Source organism: Vitis vinifera, chromosome 10 (assembly GCF_030704535.1).
Source record: "Vitis vinifera cultivar Pinot Noir 40024 chromosome 10, ASM3070453v1".
Classification (NCBI taxonomy): domain Eukaryota; kingdom Viridiplantae; phylum Streptophyta; class Magnoliopsida; order Vitales; family Vitaceae; genus Vitis; species Vitis vinifera.
Genome location: NC_081814.1, coordinates 9214964 through 9234937, shown reverse-complemented (window position 1 = coordinate 9234937; position 19974 = coordinate 9214964). Strand labels below are relative to the sequence as shown.

At 29.4% G+C, this 19974-nt stretch overlaps 1 protein-coding gene across 1 annotated transcript in view; it reads left to right on the top strand.

Annotated features, from left to right (window-relative positions):
- LOC100853481 (uncharacterized) overlaps positions 1-19974 on the top strand; it is a 62187-nt gene that overhangs the window by 29517 nt on the left and 12696 nt on the right. Inside the window, exons 6-8 of the mRNA XM_003632932.2 lie at positions 132-233; positions 19340-19375; positions 19695-19942. Of these exons, the coding sequence (XP_003632980.2) occupies positions 132-233; positions 19340-19375; positions 19695-19942 (386 nt within the window). The remainder of the gene's footprint in view (positions 1-131; positions 234-19339; positions 19376-19694; positions 19943-19974) is intronic.

Below are 19974 nucleotides of genomic sequence, written 5' to 3'. Positions count from 1 at the left end.
ATTCATTCAAACCTAGAGTACAATACAGGGGTAGAAAAAGAATAGAACACACACACAACACCGAATAATGACTAGTACTTGAGGAAAAATGCCCCCTTTTTTACCAACTGCCGCGTCTTCCTATTTTGCAGATTCTGAGCAACGGGGTATACACTAGCATAGAGCACCGGGCAACAGTAAATGCAGCAAAAGAGAGGATCTCCATTGCCATGTTCTTCAATCCCAAATTCTCAGCTCAGACTAAACCTGCACCCAGCCAGATAAATCCTCAAAATCCGCCACTGTTCAAACAAGTAGGCATGGAAAAATACTTCAAAGATTTCTTCTCCCGTAAGCTGGATGGAAAATCGTATCTGTAAGGACCACCCCTAAGCGCACACGTGGCAACCTCACAGAACGCTCCTCCATGGGACACATGGCAAGTTCAACCCTCTGTCCGGATTTTCCTCATGGGGCACGGGGCACTCTCAACTCTTCATCCGGACGACCATGGGACCGGCGTGCTATCCACACTCCCTTGTCCGGACGTTCTGTCCAGACCCAATGCCAGCGTCTTAGACAAAAGTCTTGACCGCATTTCGCAGACCATCATTATTTATACTACTAAAAGTATGCTCGACGGGACCCTCCTGGGTCACTTTAGGCAACCTGTCACAATCTGCAACCCACCGCCTACAGAGCAAAAAGACGGGGATGACGGCAAGTCATCCCTCCCATAACTTTTGACATCCGCCTGCAGAACAATAATGACTCTGCTACCATCTTAGCATCATCATGACAAACCAAAAAGTCTTCCCACCATCAAAGGGGACAAAGCTCCTAACACTATAAAAGGCCCTCACACAATAAAAGAAGGTAAGCATTTTTTCCCAAAAAAGGAGGACCCAAGTTAGAATATAACAATGTTAGAGAAAAGAACTAACAAAACCATCGAAGGGTGTATTCGAACATCTTTTGCAGGTCAAATGAAGCGAGTATCATCTTTAGTTGAGGAGGAGCGTCCATCTGACATTTGCGGTGGTCTCGGTAATGCGAGCCCTCAACAGTATCTAGGGCATATGAAGATCAAAAATGAAGAAGAATACAGTACCTGAAGTCAGGCTACATGTATATGGTTATGTTTAATTATGGTATGCTATGGTTTGGCAGTCGCATGGATCCTAGAAAGATTATAGCTTTGAGATGGGTAGTATTATTACTATCTTATTACGTACACTAGTCAAATAATTTCTGTAAAATAAGGATTCCCATGTTGTTGTAATGTTGTTTCCGTGTTATACATAAATAAGATTGCATAATTATATAAAGAAGAAAAAATTTGTCGTGATTGTGTTTACTTGACAGCACCATTGCTAGCTCATTTTTTTAATAACTTCAATATTTAAAGAAGCTAATAATAATAAACAAGGGTTTGGCAACCTTAATAATAATAATAATAAAAGTTTTTAAATGTAGTTTTTAAATATTATCAATTATTTTTAAGAACAAGTTTTTTTTTTAAAAAACTTAGATATAAAAATTAATTTTCTCAATTTTTTCTTTATGAAATTACTATGCACCTATGTTAAATGAAAAGGTTGTTGTCGATATATAATTAATATGTTCATTTTTTTTAGAATATTTAAAAAAAAATCCTCAAATTTGTTCTCAAAAATCAATATATTAAATTCTCAAAGTGTTTTGGGTAAAAATTAACTAATATATATACTTTTCAAGCTAAAAGTTTATTTTTCATTTTAAAAAGCAAAAAAATATTTTTCAGAATAATTTTGAAATAGATCCTAATTCATTAAAACTTATTTTACTTGCTAGAATTTAACTACTAAACCATGCTAAGGTGGTAGAAATGAACTCAATATCTTCGACCAATGAAATTGGATATCCAATTTCCAATCTAAATGAACAAGTCTTAATTTAGTCCTACGTTTTCTATTCTTAAATTATTTTGATCAAGGATAATTTTTTTCTTTTCTATATCAGAGATGATCTTCCTCGAATTTCATTATATTACACAAAATTTTTCTTTGTTTTAAACTATTAGACACATCTAAATATTAAGTTACAAAATTTACCTCTATTCCAAAATATTATATTAACCTCTTTGTCAAACTTTTTCTCCTAAATGTGTTTAAATAAAATTATAAAATGACATTTTTACCATTTCTTATATCATGAGGGAATGAAGTTGTTTCAAATATCTTTTCCCTTCTAAATTCTTCTTTTTATTTCTTAATCTCATTTCTCCTCATAATCTAGTCAACATCCCCAAACTTAATTAGATTTTCCCTCTAAAATGTCTTTTTATGTACACTCTTCCTATCCTTAACCTCATTTCTCCTTGAACCCTAATCAACATTACAAACTAATGAAAACCAATATTGTGGGCACCATATCCCACGTGTCCACCCATGCTTATTGCCATGTGTCTACCCACGTGGCATTATCCCAGCAGGGCCATGCGGCAGTTCTTTATCGCTACTCAAACAACCTTCAAGGCACCCGGGTGAATAGTCTGTTCGGACCATTTGCGCCACTAAGCGGCCCACATCCCTCTTGATAGCCTCAAATCTTCTTTGATATGCGAGGCCCTGGTTAGCTGACACTAGATTGACTGATGGGACCCTCTCCATCCTCACATCTACTTTAGTAGACAAGCACTTCAAGTCTCAGGTCATTAGCAAGTTTGAAAAGATGGCAAGCTATGTCATGACGCGCCGTCTGACACGGCCCCCAGCTTTCCTGCAAATATGATGATTGCCCTACTACACAATCATCACTACAATGGCCAGCTCAGCACTACTAAGCTCCTCTCTACCTTTGAACACTATAAAAACTCTACTATAATAGAATGAAGGGAGAGGACACGGTGAGATCTCTTACTCTCTCTCTCTCATCTCTCTCTCTCTAAGGGTTCTTATTCATTCCCAATATCTGACTTGGGCTTCAGAGGGTGTGTTTGGACAACCCGTCTGAACATCTTTGTGCAAGAAAACGGGAAGTCCAGATTCCACCATTTGAATAGGGGCTTTCACTGCCATCTTAGAGGGGGGAATCCATCCTTAGTTGACCTGGCATCAACAAATATGATTTCCCAAATATCATATTCATTTTCATATTGTTTCCCATTTGAAGCAATTCCCAACCTCCCTTTTGAATCATACATTGAAGCCAATAAAAGAAATGGATTTAGATGAGTTTCAAAATCAACATCCCAAAATCAAACATAAAATGCAAAAGAAGTAAATTTCTCCCTAATCCATAAAATGAAAAAGAAAAAGAAAAAGAAAAACTCCCCACCCACTTTATTCCCGATTCACCTCATCCTTCAATTGTCGTCAACAGATACATCTTCCTTAAGTCAATAACTTCCCATCAAACCCTTCTTTTTACTCAGAATCTTCAGCCTTCCTACCTCAAAAACCCTTGTCTTTTTATCCATACACATTTCGTTCATCCGGCTTCACTTTTAGAAAAATAATAAGCAACCGTTCTAACATAGTGCTAAAGTTTTGAGCACCCTAGTCCATATAAGTGACTCGTTCTAACAATGATTTTCAAAAACACACTTATTTCAACATCTGACTACAACTGACCCAAACATTCAATGGATCATATCCAAAGCGGACAAGAAGTGAAATAAACCTACCCTTTTCATGCCAATTAAACACTTCTACACCTGTCTCTTTCTTGTCCATATATAGTTTTATAAAATGAGTGTTTGATAATATTTACAAATCATAAAGGAAACTAATGCTATATATTTCAAAAATATCATTTTATATTTCTCTTATTTTATGCTTAGTCTTATTTTACTCTATCAAGCTCTTTCGAATTAATATGCCACACATATATAAATTTGATTAAATAAAGAATATATAAGTAGATCATACAGGTATCATTTTTCTCTATGGTATGATAATGGAAGTAGATTTGGGACGTCATTCTTATTCCAAATTACCATGATTATTTATGATCATTTTTATCTCTATCCAAAAGTACAAAAAAAAAAAAAAACTAAAGGAGACAACTTTGGGGCAAACATGCAAGGGAATTTTCCATGCCCACTACACTATATTTTTCATTTCTTTTTTTTTTTTAAACAAATATAACTTATAAATAAAATACAATTTATAATTAATTAATAAATAAATCTTCTCTTATTAATTGTATTAAAAATGGAAAAATAAAAATAATTAAATTAGATTATTTTTATTTAATTATATTCATAATAAGATAAGTGGAGTGATGTAAGATAATACCTAAACCCAACCCGAATTTGAAAAAAAAATTGAAATTCACTTCATTTCCATTTATGGTTCTCCTAAATCAATCATCTTAGAAACAAGATAAAAAACTCCATATAAAAAATAAAAAAAAGAATCTATCTTTCTTCTCTGAGATAATTCTTCATATTGAACTTATTTGGACATTTCTAATATTTTCATCTAACCTAAAACGTTTTATTGTTCAAAATAGGACAACATTATTCATCTTCAAACGACTTTAATCCCTCCGGTTCATTCATACCCCACCTTTGTATTCAAGATATCCCAAAAAGTTTCCAAGGTTATCTTTGTTAATGGAAATAGTTATAAACATTAACAAGTAATGAACAATATGAAAAATCGAGTATACACAAGATAACATATAATTAATAAGATGAAAAATATATTTAATAGTAAAATCAAGCATAAATAGTGGGATTTGCCTTTATTAAATGCAATATATGGTTTTTATAAAATGAGTGTTTGATAATATTTACAAATCATGAAGGAAACAAATGCTACATATTTCAAAAACATCATTTTGCATTTCTCATATTTTATGTTTAGTCTTATTTTCCTAGATCAAGCTCTTTCTAATATGTCACACATATATAAATTTGATTAAATAAAGGATAAATGGATCAAGTAGGTATCATTTTTGTCCTTTTATATCAATTAGCACATAAGTAGATGTTTTTCTTCTATGGTATGATAAGGGGAGTGGATGTAAGATAATACCTAAACAACCTGATTTTGAAAAAAAAAATTGAAATTCACTTCATTTCCATTTATGGTTCTCCTAAATCAATCATCTTAGAAACAAGATAAAAAAACTCCATAAAAAAAAAAGAATCTATCTTTCTTCTCTGAGATAATCCTTCGTATTGAACTTATTTGGACATTTCTAATCTTTTCATCTAACCTAAAACGTTTTATTATTCAAAATAGGACAACATTATTCATCTTCAAACGACTTTAATCCCTCCGGTTCATTCATACCCCACCTTTGTATTCAAGATATCCCAAAAAGTTTCAAAGGTTATCCTTGTTAACGGAAATAGTTATAAATATTAACAAGTAATGAACAATATGAAAAATCGAGTATACACAAGATAACATATAATTAATAAGATGGAAAATATATTTAATAGTGAAATCAAGCATAAATAGTGGGATTTGCCTTTATTAAATGCAATATGTGGTTTTATAAAATGAGTGTTTGATAATATTTACAAATCATGAAGGAAACCAATGCTATATATTTCAAAAACATCATTTTGCATTTCTCTTATTTTATGTTTAGTCTTATTTTCCTAGATCAAGCTCTTTCTAATATGTCACACATATATAAATTTGATTAAATAAAGGATAAATGGATCAAGTAGGTATCATTTTTGTCCTTTTATATAAATTAGCACATAGGTAGATGTTTTTCTTCTATGGTATGATAAGGGGAGTGGATGTAAGATAATACCTAAACAACCCGATTTTGAAAAAAAAAAAATTGAAATTCACTTCATTTCCATTTATGGGTCTCCTAAATCAGTCATCTTAGAAACAAGATAAAAAAACTCCATAAAAAAAAAAAAAAAAAATCTATCTTTCTTTTCTTAGATAATCCTTCGTATTGAACTTATTTGGACATTTCTAATCTTTTCATCTAACCTAAAACATTTTATTATTCAAAATAGGACAACATTATTCATCTTCAAACGACTTTAATCCCTCCGGTTCATTCATACCCCACCTTTGTATTCAAGATATCCCAAAAAGTTTCCAAGGTTATCTTTGTTAATGGAAATAGTTATAAATATTAACAAGTAATGAACAATATGAAAAATCGAGTATACACAAGATAACATATAATTAATAAGATGGAAAATATATTTAATAGTGAAATCAAGCATAAATAGTGGGATTTGCCTTTATTAAATGCAATATGTGGTTTTATAAAATGAGTGTTTGATAATATTTACAAATCATGAAGGAAACCAAAGCTATATATTTCAAAAACATCATTTTGCATTTCTCTTATTTTATGTTTATTCTTATTTTCCTAGATCAAACTCTTTCTAATATGTCACACATATATAAATTTGATTAAATAAAGGATAAATGGATCAAGTAGGTATCATTTTTGTCCTTTTATATAAATTAGCACGTAAGTAGATGTTTTTCTTCTATGGTATGATAAGGGGAGTAGATGTAAGATAATACCTAACAATCCGATTTTGAAAAAAAAAAATTGAAATTCACTTCATTTCTATTTATGGTTCTCCTAAATCAATCATCTTAGAAACAAGATAAAAAAACTCCGTAAAAAAAAAACGAATCTATCTTTCTTCTTTGAGATAATCCTTCATATTGAACTTATTTGGACATTTCTAATCTTTTCATCTAACCTAAAACGTTTTATTGTTCAAAATAGGACAACATTATTCATCTTCAAATGACTTTAATCCCTCCGATTCATTCATACCCCACCTTTGTATTCAAGATATCCCAAAAACTTTTCCAAAGTTATCTTTGTTAATGGAAATGGTTATAAACATAATCAAGTAATGAACAATATGAAAAATCGAGTATACACAAGAGAACATATAATTAATAAGATGGAAAATATATTTAATAGTGAAATCAAGCATAAATAGTGGGATTTGCCTTTATTAAATGCAATATGTGGTTTTATAAAATGAGTGTTTGATAATATTTACAAATCATGAAGGAAACCAATGCTATATATTTCAAAAACATCATTTTGCATTTCTCTTGTTTTATGTTTAGTCTTATTTTCCTAGATCAAGCTCTTTCTAATATGTCACACATATATAAATTTGATTAAATAAAGGATAAATGGATCAAGTAGGTATCATTTTTGTCCTTTTATATAAATTAGCACATAAGTAGATGTTTTTCTTCTATGGTATGATAAGGGGAGTGGATGTAAGATAATACCTAAACAACCCGATTTTGAAAAAAAAAAAAAATTGAAATTCACTTCATTTCCATTTATGGTTCTCCTAAATCAATCATCTTAGAAACAAGATAAAAAAACTCCATAAAAAAAAAAAAAAAGAATCTATCTTTCTTCTCTGAGATAATCCTTCATATTGAACTTATTTGGACATTTCTAATCTCTTCATCTAACCTAAAACGTTCTATTGTTCAAAATAGGACAACATTATTCATCTTCAAACGACTTTAATCCCTCCGGTTCATTCATACCCCACCTTTGTATTCAAGATATCCCAAAAAGTTTCCAAAGTTATCTTTGTTAATGGAAATAGTTATAAACATTAACAAGTAATGAATAATATGAAAAATCGAGTATACACAAGATAACATATAATTAATAAGATGAAAAATATATTTAATAGTGAAATCAAGCATAAATAGTGGGATTTGCCTTTATTAAATGCAATATGTGGTTTTATAAAATGAGTGTTTGATAATATTTACAAATCATGAAGGAAACCAATGCTATATATTTCAAAAACATCATTTTGCATTTCTCTTATTTTATGTTTAGTCTTATTTTCCTAGATCAAGCTCTTTCTAATATGTCACACATATATAAATTTGATTAAATAAAGGATAAATGGATCGAGTAGGTATCATTTTTTTCCTTTTATATAAATTAGCACATAGGTAGATGTTTTTCTTCTATGGTATGATAAGGGGAGTGGATGTAAGATAATACCTAAACAACCCGATTTTGAAAAAAAAAATAAAAATTGAAATTCACTTCATTTCCATTTATGGGTCTCCTAAATCAATCATCTCAGAAACAAGATAAAAAAACTCCATAAAAAAAAAAAAGAATCTATCTTTCTTTTCTTAGATAATCCTTCGTATTGAACTTATTTGGACATTTCTAATCTTTTCATCTAACCTAAAACATTTTATTATTCAAAATAGGACAACATTATTCATCTTCAAACAACTTTAATCCCTCCGGTTCATTCATACCCCGCCTTTGTATTCAAGATATCCCAAAAAGTTTCCAAGGTTATCTTTGTTAATGGAAATAGTTATAAATATTAACAAGTAATGAACAATATGAAAAATCGAGTATACACAAGATAACATATAATTAATAAGATGGAAAATATATTTAATAGTGAAATCAAGCATAAATAGTGGGATTTGCCTTTATTAAATGCAATATGTGGTTTTATAAAATGAGTGTTTGATAATATTTACAAATCATGAAGGAAACCAATGCTATATATTTCAAAAACATCATTTTGCATTTCTCTTATTTTATGTTTAGTCTTATTTTCCTAGATCAAGCTCTTTCTAATATGTCACACATATATAAATTTGATTAAATAAAGGATAAATGGATCAAGTAGGTATCCTTTTTGTCCTTTTATATAAATTAGCACGTAAGTAGATGTTTTTCTTCTATGGTATGATAAGGGGAGTAGATGTAAGATAATACCTAAACAACCCGATTTTGAAAAAAAAAAATTGAAATTCACTTCATTCCATTTATGGTTCTCCTAAATCAATCATCTTAGAAACAAGATAAAAAAACTCCATAAAAAAAAAAAAAGAATCTATCTTTCTTCTCTGAGATAATCCTTCATATTGAACTTATTTGGACATTTCTAATCTTTTCATCTAACCTAAAACGTTTTATTGTTCAGAATAGGACAACATTATTCATCTTTAAACGACTTTAATCCCTCCGATTCATTCATACCCCACCTTTGTATTCAAGATATCCCAAAAAGTTTCCAAGGTTATCTTTGTTAATGGAAATAGTAATAAACATTAACAAGTAATGAACAATATGAAAAATCGAGTATACACAAGATAACATATAATTAATAAGATGAAAAATATATTTAATAGTGAAATCAAGCTTAAATAGTGGGATTTGCCTTTATTAAATGCAATATATGGTTTTTATAAAATGAGTGTTTGATAATATTTACAAATCATGAAGGAAACCAATGCTATATATTTCAAAAACATCATTTTGCATTTCTCTTATTTTATGTTTAGTCTTATTTTCCTAGATCAAGCTCTTTCTAATATGTCACACATATATAAATTTGATAAAATAAAGGATAAATGGATCAAGTAGGTATCATTTTTGTCCTTTTATATAAATTAGCACATAAGTAGATGTGTTTCTTCTATGGTATGATAAGGGGAGTCAATTCTAGAGGTCATTCTTATTCCAACTTATCATGATTATTTATGGTCATTTTTATTTTTATCCAAAAGTTAATAAAATAAAATTCTAAAGGGTATAACTTCGGGGCAAACATGCAAGGGAATTTCCCATTCCCACTACACTATATTTTTCATTTTTCTTAAAAAATTTTAAATGTAAATTATATTTTAAAAAAAATATAACTTATAAATAAAATACAATTTATAATTTAGTAATAAATAAATCTTCTTTTATTTGTATTAAAAATGGAAAAAAATTTATTTAATTAAATTATTTTTATTTAATTATATTTATAATCAAGATAGGTGGAGTGAGGTAAGATAATACTTGAACTCAACTGAGTTTGGAAAGAAAAAAAAAATTGAAATTCACTTCATACCCATTTATAGTTCTCCTAAATCAATCATCCTAGAAACAAGATAAAAAAAAACTCCACAAAAAAAGAAGAAAAAAATCTATCTTTATTCTATAAGCTAACTACTAATTTTAATAATCTTTAATTATTTACAAACAAACAACCTAGGAAACTTTCAAAATGAACTTATATGGACATTTCTAACATTCCCAATCAATCTAAAACTTTTTATTGATCAAAATAGGACAATATTATTCATTTTCGTGTGACTTTGATCCCTTGATTTCATTCATATACCACCCTTACATTCAAGATATCCCAAAAAGTTTCTAAGATTATCTTTATTAATGAAAATAGTTATAAATATTAACAAGTAATGAAAAATATAAAAAATCGAGTATACACGAGATAACATATAATTAATTAAATGAAAAATATATTTAACAGTTAAATCAAGCTTAAAATGTGGTATTTGCCTTTGTTAAATGCAATAGATGTTATCAATCATAAAACGAGATTTATTTCAACATCTACACACTTGCATCTGTCAGAAGTGCTTTTCCTCCACTAGCATCAGACCTTTAAAGGACAATTTAGTCCAACCTCTCACTAACTAGTTCAATGTATTTGCCTTATTTCAACCTCTATTGCTATAAAAATATAACCTTATAGAGCTTTTATCAAAATTCCAAATAAGTATCTTTTTAATCAAGTGATGAAAATGGGATAACCATTTGACAAAATGGTGCAAAATATTCTGGTTTATCTTGACCTGCTGGTATATGATGTACATAGAAAATGGGTAACCTTATTTAAGTGCTTGTAAATAATGGGTCTAACTGATCAAATGGTAGCCAAATTGACATAATTTGTTAAGCAATTATACAATAAATCAATTAATTTAGGAATTTCTTTGGTTTTCATTATCATGAAAATGAAGTGGGCCGTTGAAGTCAAGGCATCCTAAGGGAACCAAATGATCTATGATGCATAAAGCTAGCTAACATTATTAACATATAGAATGAAGGGGTTGAAAGTTATACATGGACTATGATAAAGATATTAATGACTTCAATTTGGCTAGCTACTTAGGTTTTGGCATGAATGTCACACATTTAATATTCTTATTATTGATGTGACAAGTATGTTTTACATTTCTATCATAGGCATGTTTATGCCATTATATTGAAATGAAATTAGTGAGTCATTTTCATTTATTTCATTTCCGGGTATTAAGAATTGGAATAGAAAAGTAAATTTGTCTCACCTAGTATGAATAATCTCATTTCTCACTTTTAAATAATGAATCACTTAATTGCACAAAGTACTTACATGATGATAGCATAATAGTTATTAGAAAATTCTTTATTTTTACTATCGGTCTAGAATATTTTAATTAACTACATGCAAGTTTGTTTTAGTAATTAATTTCAATCAATTAGTACACATGCAATGAGAAATTTGGCTCATTTATATCTTAAAAAACTAAACTCTATTTGTTTTGAAATTTATTTAAAATAAAATAGTATTAGAAATTATTGGTTTTGAATTATTATTATTTATTTTTAGCAAAATGAATACATTATATTTTTTTTAATAAATGAAATAAGGAATGAGATGTATTTTCTCACTCCTCATTGTCACGTACCAAATATTACCTTCCAATCATGGAAAACATTCTTGAGTGGAGGTTTCATGTTTCTACATCAATTCACACCCAAATTATAAATGTATCAAAGATGGGTGGTAATATTAATAAACATATGCTTAATTATAGAAGTATTTTGGAGTGATTTAAAGGTTATAACGTAAATAACAATGGTTTGATAATATTAGTTAGTGTGTTTATTTTTTATTTTTTATTTTTATTTTTACTCCCTTGAGTATATTTGCTTTATAAATGCTCACCATAGGAGGGTTAATAAACTCATGTAAGGGAACCTTTTAAATCTATTGACTTTTGGTTTTTACAAGGAGACAAGTAATGTTTTATATAGATGTACATGGCTGAAACTTAGATGGAAATCTACATAGCAGGAGGATACATGTATGGAAATTTAATATAAATAGGAATATGGTTATTCTATAACAGTTGTGTGATTAACCTTTGACAATCTTCCTTACTACTGCAACAAGCAATGACAACTTTCCTTGTCTTCTTTAGGAGAAGAATCTCCCTTAACAAAAGAATCTTCCTTACCACCCTCCTCAAGTTGAAGCGGGAATAGAAGTTGACTCCCAACTTATCTTAAAAGAAAGAGAATGTCATCAAAGGTTTTGTGAAGGTATCAATGGGTTACGAGGATGAAGAAATGTATTGGGTGACAAGAGTACCCATAAAAACTTTCTCATAAACAAAATGGTAGTCAATTGTGATATGTTTAGATCAAGCATAGAACATTAGGTTGATGGATATATGGAATACACTTATCACATAACAACTAAGGAGGGTGAGGAAGTGTCGTACCAATGTCTTGTAGTAAGAATGTTATTCAAGTAATTTTGACAATTGTAGATGCCATGGACCTATATTCTCCCTCAAAACTAGAACAAGCAATTGTAGGTTGCTTCTTTGAACACCATAAAATACAATTTGCCCTAAATAAGACACAAAAACCAATGGTGCTTCTCCTTGTAATTGAACATCTAGCTCAATTAGCATCACTGAAGACATATAATGGACTTTGTGAAAGATAATGTAATCCAAAGTGTTAAGTGCCCTTTAGATACCAAAGGATTCGCTTCATTGCCTATAAATGAATCGACGTAGGATTATTGAAATGTTGACATACCCGATTTACAGTTGGCATAATGTCAAATTTTGTAAAGGTTAAATATTGCAAGACACCAACAACACTATGATAATCAATGGTGTCAATAGAATTTATGTCGGTAGAAGTTTCCTTCTCTTGGAGGAACATTGGTGTGACTATGGGGGAACTGTGAAGCATCTTCGTTCTAGTGAGAAGGTCTTGAATTTATTTTGTTTGAGAAAGGGAAATCACGACTAAGTTGATGTTCTTTGTTGCAAACTCATGACTAAGTTGGGTAATTAAATCTGTAATAAAGGGATCATTAATTATTACCACCAACAAAAATGTCATCCACATATATAAAAAGAACAATGGTGATATTACTTGTATGATAAATGAACAAAGAAGAGTCGGCCTTGGTATAATAGAATGTGTGAGTAAATATTGAATTTTTGATATATATATATATATATATTGAAAGGGGAAAAATTATTTTGAAATAATTTGGCGCATATCATGTTAATTATATTTTTGAATCGAGTAGACTTAAAGTTCGGGCAAATGGATGTTTTATATTTCAGTTACACCATGGCATATATGGCTATGGTAAAAAATAATAATAATAATAAAATTTAAAGTAAAACGTGTGTTATGCACACTTGATGAACCATGGTCTGCTCTTCACTTTTGGAGAATCTAAAATATGAGATTGGAGAATTTTACAAGCTTCCATTGGAAGAGAGAATTTCCAACCATACTAATTAACTGAATTCCAACTGACAGAAGCATTATCCCACTACTAATTCAATTGGATTTTAAAATTAATAATGCAAAGTATAAAATCTTATTTTGAAATGAAAGGAAGATATAAATAGAAAAATATGTTTAGCAATCAAAGAATAAATAAATCACTACAAAACAAAAGATATTTTTAAAAAATAAAAAAAATAAAAATATAGAAAGTAGATTAAGAAGCTTTCAAAAACAAATTTCAAAAATCATTTTCAAAAAACACTTGGCAAACTACTTTTTAGGGTCCTTCCTCAAGCAGTTGGAATAGAACTCAATATATAAATCAACCCTCTTGCGAGATCTAATTTGCAAAAGGTTCAGTCACATTTAAACTATCCTTTTGAAATAGGGTATGTCCCCCTCCATAAACATAAATATACAACCTTCATCTAGTCATGTAGGCTACCAAGACAACATTATAACAGATTTCCATATATGAGATTGATATAAAGTGGGATGACAAATATGATACCTTATAACGCCAACATTGAGTTGAAAACCATGAGTTATAATTTATAAAACCAATTGCCGTCCCATGTTTAATGGTTTTAATGTCTATATTTTCTTAACTAAAATATATAACAGTAGGATTTTTTTGGGTCAAGGTCAACTTTAGAGTGTATGTGATTGATTGTGTTTTATCCTTGTAGAATCAGTTAAGGGAATCAAATATTTAGAATTTGTTTGACAGTAATTCTAAAAAGTGTTTATATCTTTTTTCTTATCTTCTCACATTTTTCCAATGTTTTCAGAACCGAACCGGTGATCGAACCGGAAAAGTTACCGGTTCACGGTTCACTGGTCGGATCGGCGGTCGAACCGCTATTGAACCGGTGACATCATAAATATATAATTTATATTTTATTAAAATTAAAAATAATTATAAAATTTTTAAAATATATATGAATAAATTAAACATCAATAATATTATTTTATATCTTTGATATTATCAAATTAAATCATATTAATATTTTAAATTTTATTAAATGAAATATGTGTAATATTTAAATGTGAATATATAAAAAAATGAAAATTTAAACTAATTTCATAATTTTTAAAAATATTATATTATTTTTATTTAATATTATAAAAAAATTTAAAATCTAATATGTGTTGTTTTGTTTGGCATATTAGATAATAAAATCCATGTAGCCGAGTGGTGTTCTATGTGGACTTTAGTATAGGGGTGGTCTAAGGTTCAAACCTTCTTGGAGTTTTGTTATGTTTTTTTTCTTTGATATTTAGCAATCCCACATCGGCAAGAAAGAGGAACAAGGAGTCAAATGACTCCTATAAAAGCCTTCCTCAGCAAAGGCTTAAGAGTTAAGATAGGCTTGTGGACTCAAAACTCAGCCCACATAAAGTGGAATGGGTATGTGGGTTGTGGGCTGTATCATAAGATAGGCCCAACATCCTTTAGTAAAATCTATTTTAAGTTCCATGGAATCCTTGGTAATATTTTCATTTTCTAATTTTTTTTTAAAGAAAAATTAAAATCTTTTGAATCGGTCGGTTCGTCCGGTTCACCGGTTGAACCGTCGGTTCGAACGGTTTAACCCCGGTTTGATCTCAATCCGGTCTAAATGACTGGATCGGACCGGAATGGTGATCGGCCGACGGTTGGACTGGTCCGACCGGTCCGATCCGGTTTTTAAAATGCATTTTTCTTATTATGGATGCGACAATTGTCATAATTTATCCTTTCAGATTAATTATTATTTTTCTTATTGAATGATCCTTAAATTATTAATGGAGTGATATCTCCCAAGTTAACCAATAAATTGTTACAAGAGTAACCTAAATGTTCTTACTTTGATAAAATAATAATAATAATAATAATAATAATAATAATAATAATAAATAGTAAATAAAAATAAAAAGATCATATACCATTATTGAAAAGATCTTACTTTGATAAAATAAATAAATAAAAAGATTATTGAAAAGAATTTAAATAATAAATCATTTTCAAATGAATTTAACAAAAATAAATTAAAGGAGCTATTAATTAAATTTATATTCTATCAAAATGAAGTACTGGCACATTATTTATCATATAACATAATTAAAACATTCATACATAAATAATAAAACATGTATTCAGTCTATATAAATTCTTTAATAGTTTTTTTCAAACTTTTAAGTGTCTTACTAGCCTTCATTGTAAGTTAAGTTCATAATTTTGTTCCATTCATCCTATTTTAGGATTCTACATACTTTCATGTGATTTAGACTCCTTTAAAGGTTCAAAGTTGTTGTAAAATCAATTGAGATTAAACATGAAAGTATTGTTGATTTATTTGAGAATAATGATATAAAAGACTTAAAGCAGACTTATAGAATTAGAAATAAAATTAATTTGAAAAGAATTTTAAAAGGAGAATTTAAAAAGAAAAATCTTTTCAAATAATAAAAATAATTTTAAAAAAACTTATAAGTTTAGAATTTTTTTTTAAAAAAATAATCCAAATCTTTTATGGAATTTGAAAAAAAAGTTAAATTAAGAATTTAAATTTTTTTTTTCAAATTTTTTAAATTTAAAAAATGAAAATTTTCCAAATCTTTTTAAAATTCTTAAGTTTCTAAATTGACTCTAGGTCCATTGAGTTTTCTCTTATATACACCTATTGGGCAAATTCTCTCAAGAACTAATGCACCTAAACTTTTAGGTCATTATTCTTTACACTTAACTCTTTCTCAAAAAGTTTGTGATTTTTATACTTGGGTTCATGAGATAGATTTGTTGAATTGAGCCCTTAAAAAACAAGATATGATGTAATAAAATCGAACTTAATTGTCCCTTTACTGTCATTTTTATGCATTGACATTGATTTTTACATTGTATATGACTTAGGTATATTAGGAGTTATAAAAAAAATATAAGTCATATGTTATTTGTAAATAGATAAGTTGTGCACAATCAATTCATAAATTTGGGCAATCTATTAGAGATTATAGTGCAACACCTCTTAACTGAAAAAAAAGACTTATCTTGACTATCAGGATGAGTTTCTCCTAGTGAGTCTACTAGTATATGTAATGCATACTGGAGAGAACCTACGATGAATTATAATATAAAACTATCAAATGTAATGATTCATTAAGTTACTATATTGTATGAACTCTTAACCTTAAAAGGATATTAAATCTATACTGAAATCAACAGAAGACTTTGACTTATAGATGAGACCTTAAAGTTGTCATATATCCCTATGAATTAAGTCACTATTGATAAAGACTAGTGACAACGGATATTCTCAATAGAGACATCATAATATTTCATGAGATTGAGACATTGTGTCCCCTTGGGTGATCTATAGGATATGCGATCATAAAATCTATGATTGCAATAATTCATTTAGTGGAATTTAACATGTTTCTTAGAGTTAAAGTATGTCAGTTGATTACATAATAAATGAGATTTATAACTCAATGATTTGAAAGGTAGTCTCAATAAGTGATAACACTATATTATTAGATTACAAATATTAGTTCATTGAATGTTTGCATGTAGTGGATAATAGGTATATACCCAAGTTTCATCTCATTGTCATTTATATAAGGTACTAAAGTGTAGTTGATTATTTATAGTGTGAAATCTTGCATCAACTTCATAATTAGATTTTAAGGGAGTTAATACTCCTATGGGTCCTAGTGGTCCTTACTCTAAGTTCATATACCATGATGACAAGGTTTAGAAGAGTTGGATTAACTCTAGGTTTATTCTTGTACATAAGAGTGTTTTGGTAATTACACAAAGTTGCATAAGGAATAGTGAACAAGTTTTCTGAAATTGACTAATTGATTAATTAGATGATCATGTGTTATTAATTAATCAATTCAGACTTATTTTGTGTTATATTAAGTAACCCAAACTTTGGTGAGTTCAAGTCATATAAATTAAGAAAATTGTATAAATACTCTTTTAAGAGTTAAAGTTTCTAGTAATATATATTGTTGTAAACTTAATATTTTATTTATATAAATAATAATAACAACAATTCAAGTGTATTTAACAAAAATCTTAAGATATATGATTGAAATTAACCATAATAATAAATATATATGCATTTTATTGTGGTTTCTATTAAGTAAATAAGTCAAATCCGTCAAATTTCATTTTTAATGCATTTCCGGATTCTTATCCTAGACACTTCAATAAATTTCTTAATTTTGATTTATATTAGGTGCTTTCATTCTATTTCCACTCCATTTTGATTCCTCCTGTCTTCGACTTCCACCCTGCTTTCAATAGTTAAAAAATGCCAATCTAATCAAGGGCTTTATTATAGGACCTTGCAAATTAACCCTCCATCAAGCGCAAACCCTCTAAAACTTGGCATCACAGATGACGGTATGATAATGATATCGTTTCTGGCACACATGATTCTTTTTTTTTTTCTTTTTTTTTTAGTCAAAACCTGCCACATGATTTGGCAATGAATTTGTAAATTCCGCACGTTTATGGGAAGAAGCTTAGAAAATTCATGTCTCAACTAACGCTTAAATAGGAGAAAGGGACACCCATCCATCATGCAACCAAGACTTGCTCAAGGGCTAATTATGAGATAAGAATTAATTATTATTATTTTATTGTCTATGATGTTATAATTTAAAATAATTTTGATTTGTAATAGCAAATTTATTCTAGACTCGATTAATCGATAACTTCTTGTGCCAATGGAAACGTCATGGTAAACATATTAATAGAAGAATATAAATAAATTACATATAAAGATATACAAGATTTTAACGTGATCCGATCAATCATGTTTATTTTAATGGATGAGAGATATCATTTCACTATACGATAAAAAATATTATAAATGACAAAAATAAATACAAGTACTAGGTCTTGAAACATCCCATATTTTTTACTTAACTATTATATTTTTTGTTTTCATACCATAAAACAAATATTTTGCTTTAGTCTACACCATTGCGGTTCTCACGTGGCTTTCACTGTTCTTTGTAAAGTATAATTTGGGTATGTCATTTGTTGAGAATTATCTACCATTTGCTTTTGATTTGTCAAAGAACAATAGATATTCATCAATGTATATGTTGTTAAATAAAAACCATTAGCATTAATTTCAGCCTGGTAAACAATATTACTAATGCCAAATTCGATGAGAGAGTGGTCACTTAATATATATATATATATATATATTGGTAAAGTTTACATGGTTTACTTTTGGAAATCCAACGTAACAAACACTAAACACGGGCATTGCATTTATCATAAGAGCATTTAAGAAAAGTTCGAAAAAGGGCTCACACTTCACATGTTTTACAGACATGGAAAAATATTCCTTGAGCGCTAAGTCTTACATTTCTACAAGGACCATCTTCATCATAGACGGCCATGACAATTAACTTGAGTGATTGATGGGATATATTTTCTGATTTTTTGTTTTCCAAATTAGAAAATAATACGGTATGCTTATATAAAAAGTATAAATTTATAATTTTTAAAATTTGAGGCATTGCCTTTATAAAATAAATCTTATAAAACTCTTCTATTTCTATTTTTAAAAATAGTAAATATATCCAAACAACACCTTATGCTTCTCGTAATATTTTGGAGTAGCCTCGAAGTTATAACGTGAATAACAGTGGTTTGACACGGTTCAATTGTTGTTGCTGCTTTTGTTTTGTTTTGTTTTTTTCCCTTTTTCCTTTTCTATTTTTTCCCCCTCCCTTAAGTATATTTGCTTTATAAATACCCACCTTAAGATGGTTCAATAGGTCACTGAAATTAGGCCAATTAACAATGGCATCAACACAGTTTCCAAGCTTTCGAGCTGCTCCTGTACAAAGTGTTCAGGAGCTCATCAAAGAGCCCATCCCTGCAGTCCCACAGCCCTTTATCCTGGATGATCCGCAGTCTCCAATTCTCTCAGCCAGCACTCCCCTGCCACTACTCCCCACCATTGACATGAAACATATAATCATGAGTGAAACCGCAGATGCTGAGCTAGAGAAGCTGCACTCAACTTGCAAAGAGTGGGGTTTCTTTCAGGTTTCTCTCAAAATCAATAATCTTTAATCATTTGTCTATGTAGCACTTGAACTTTTAAGGGCTGTTTTGATGTGCATGAAATCTAGTTTCATGTGTCCAGGCAAATGAAGAGGACGATGTGGGGCGACAGAAAATTATTCGGAAATTAATAATTTGGCACATATGATATCCATTACAATTTTGTATAAAGCATACCCCTATAATCTGTTTGCACATGACATATATATATATATATAGATATTAAACTAAATCCAATATGAAAAAATAATAATAATAAATAACAATACAGAAACAAACATGTGTGTTCATGGATGCGCAGTTGGTGAACCATGGAGTCAGCTCTTCACTTGTGGAGAAACTGAAATCTGAGATCGGAGAATTTTACAAACTTCCCTGGGAAGAGAGAATAAAATACAAGATGAGGCCCAGGGATTTTGAAGGGTATGGGCTTTCCCCGATCCGGTCAGAAGATCAAAAACTTGACTGGGGTGATAGGTTTTATATGACAACCAACCCTATACATACAAGGAAGCCGTATCTATTACCAGAGCTCCCTCCATCGCTAAGGTTCTGTCTCATCATCATCATCTTCTTCTTCT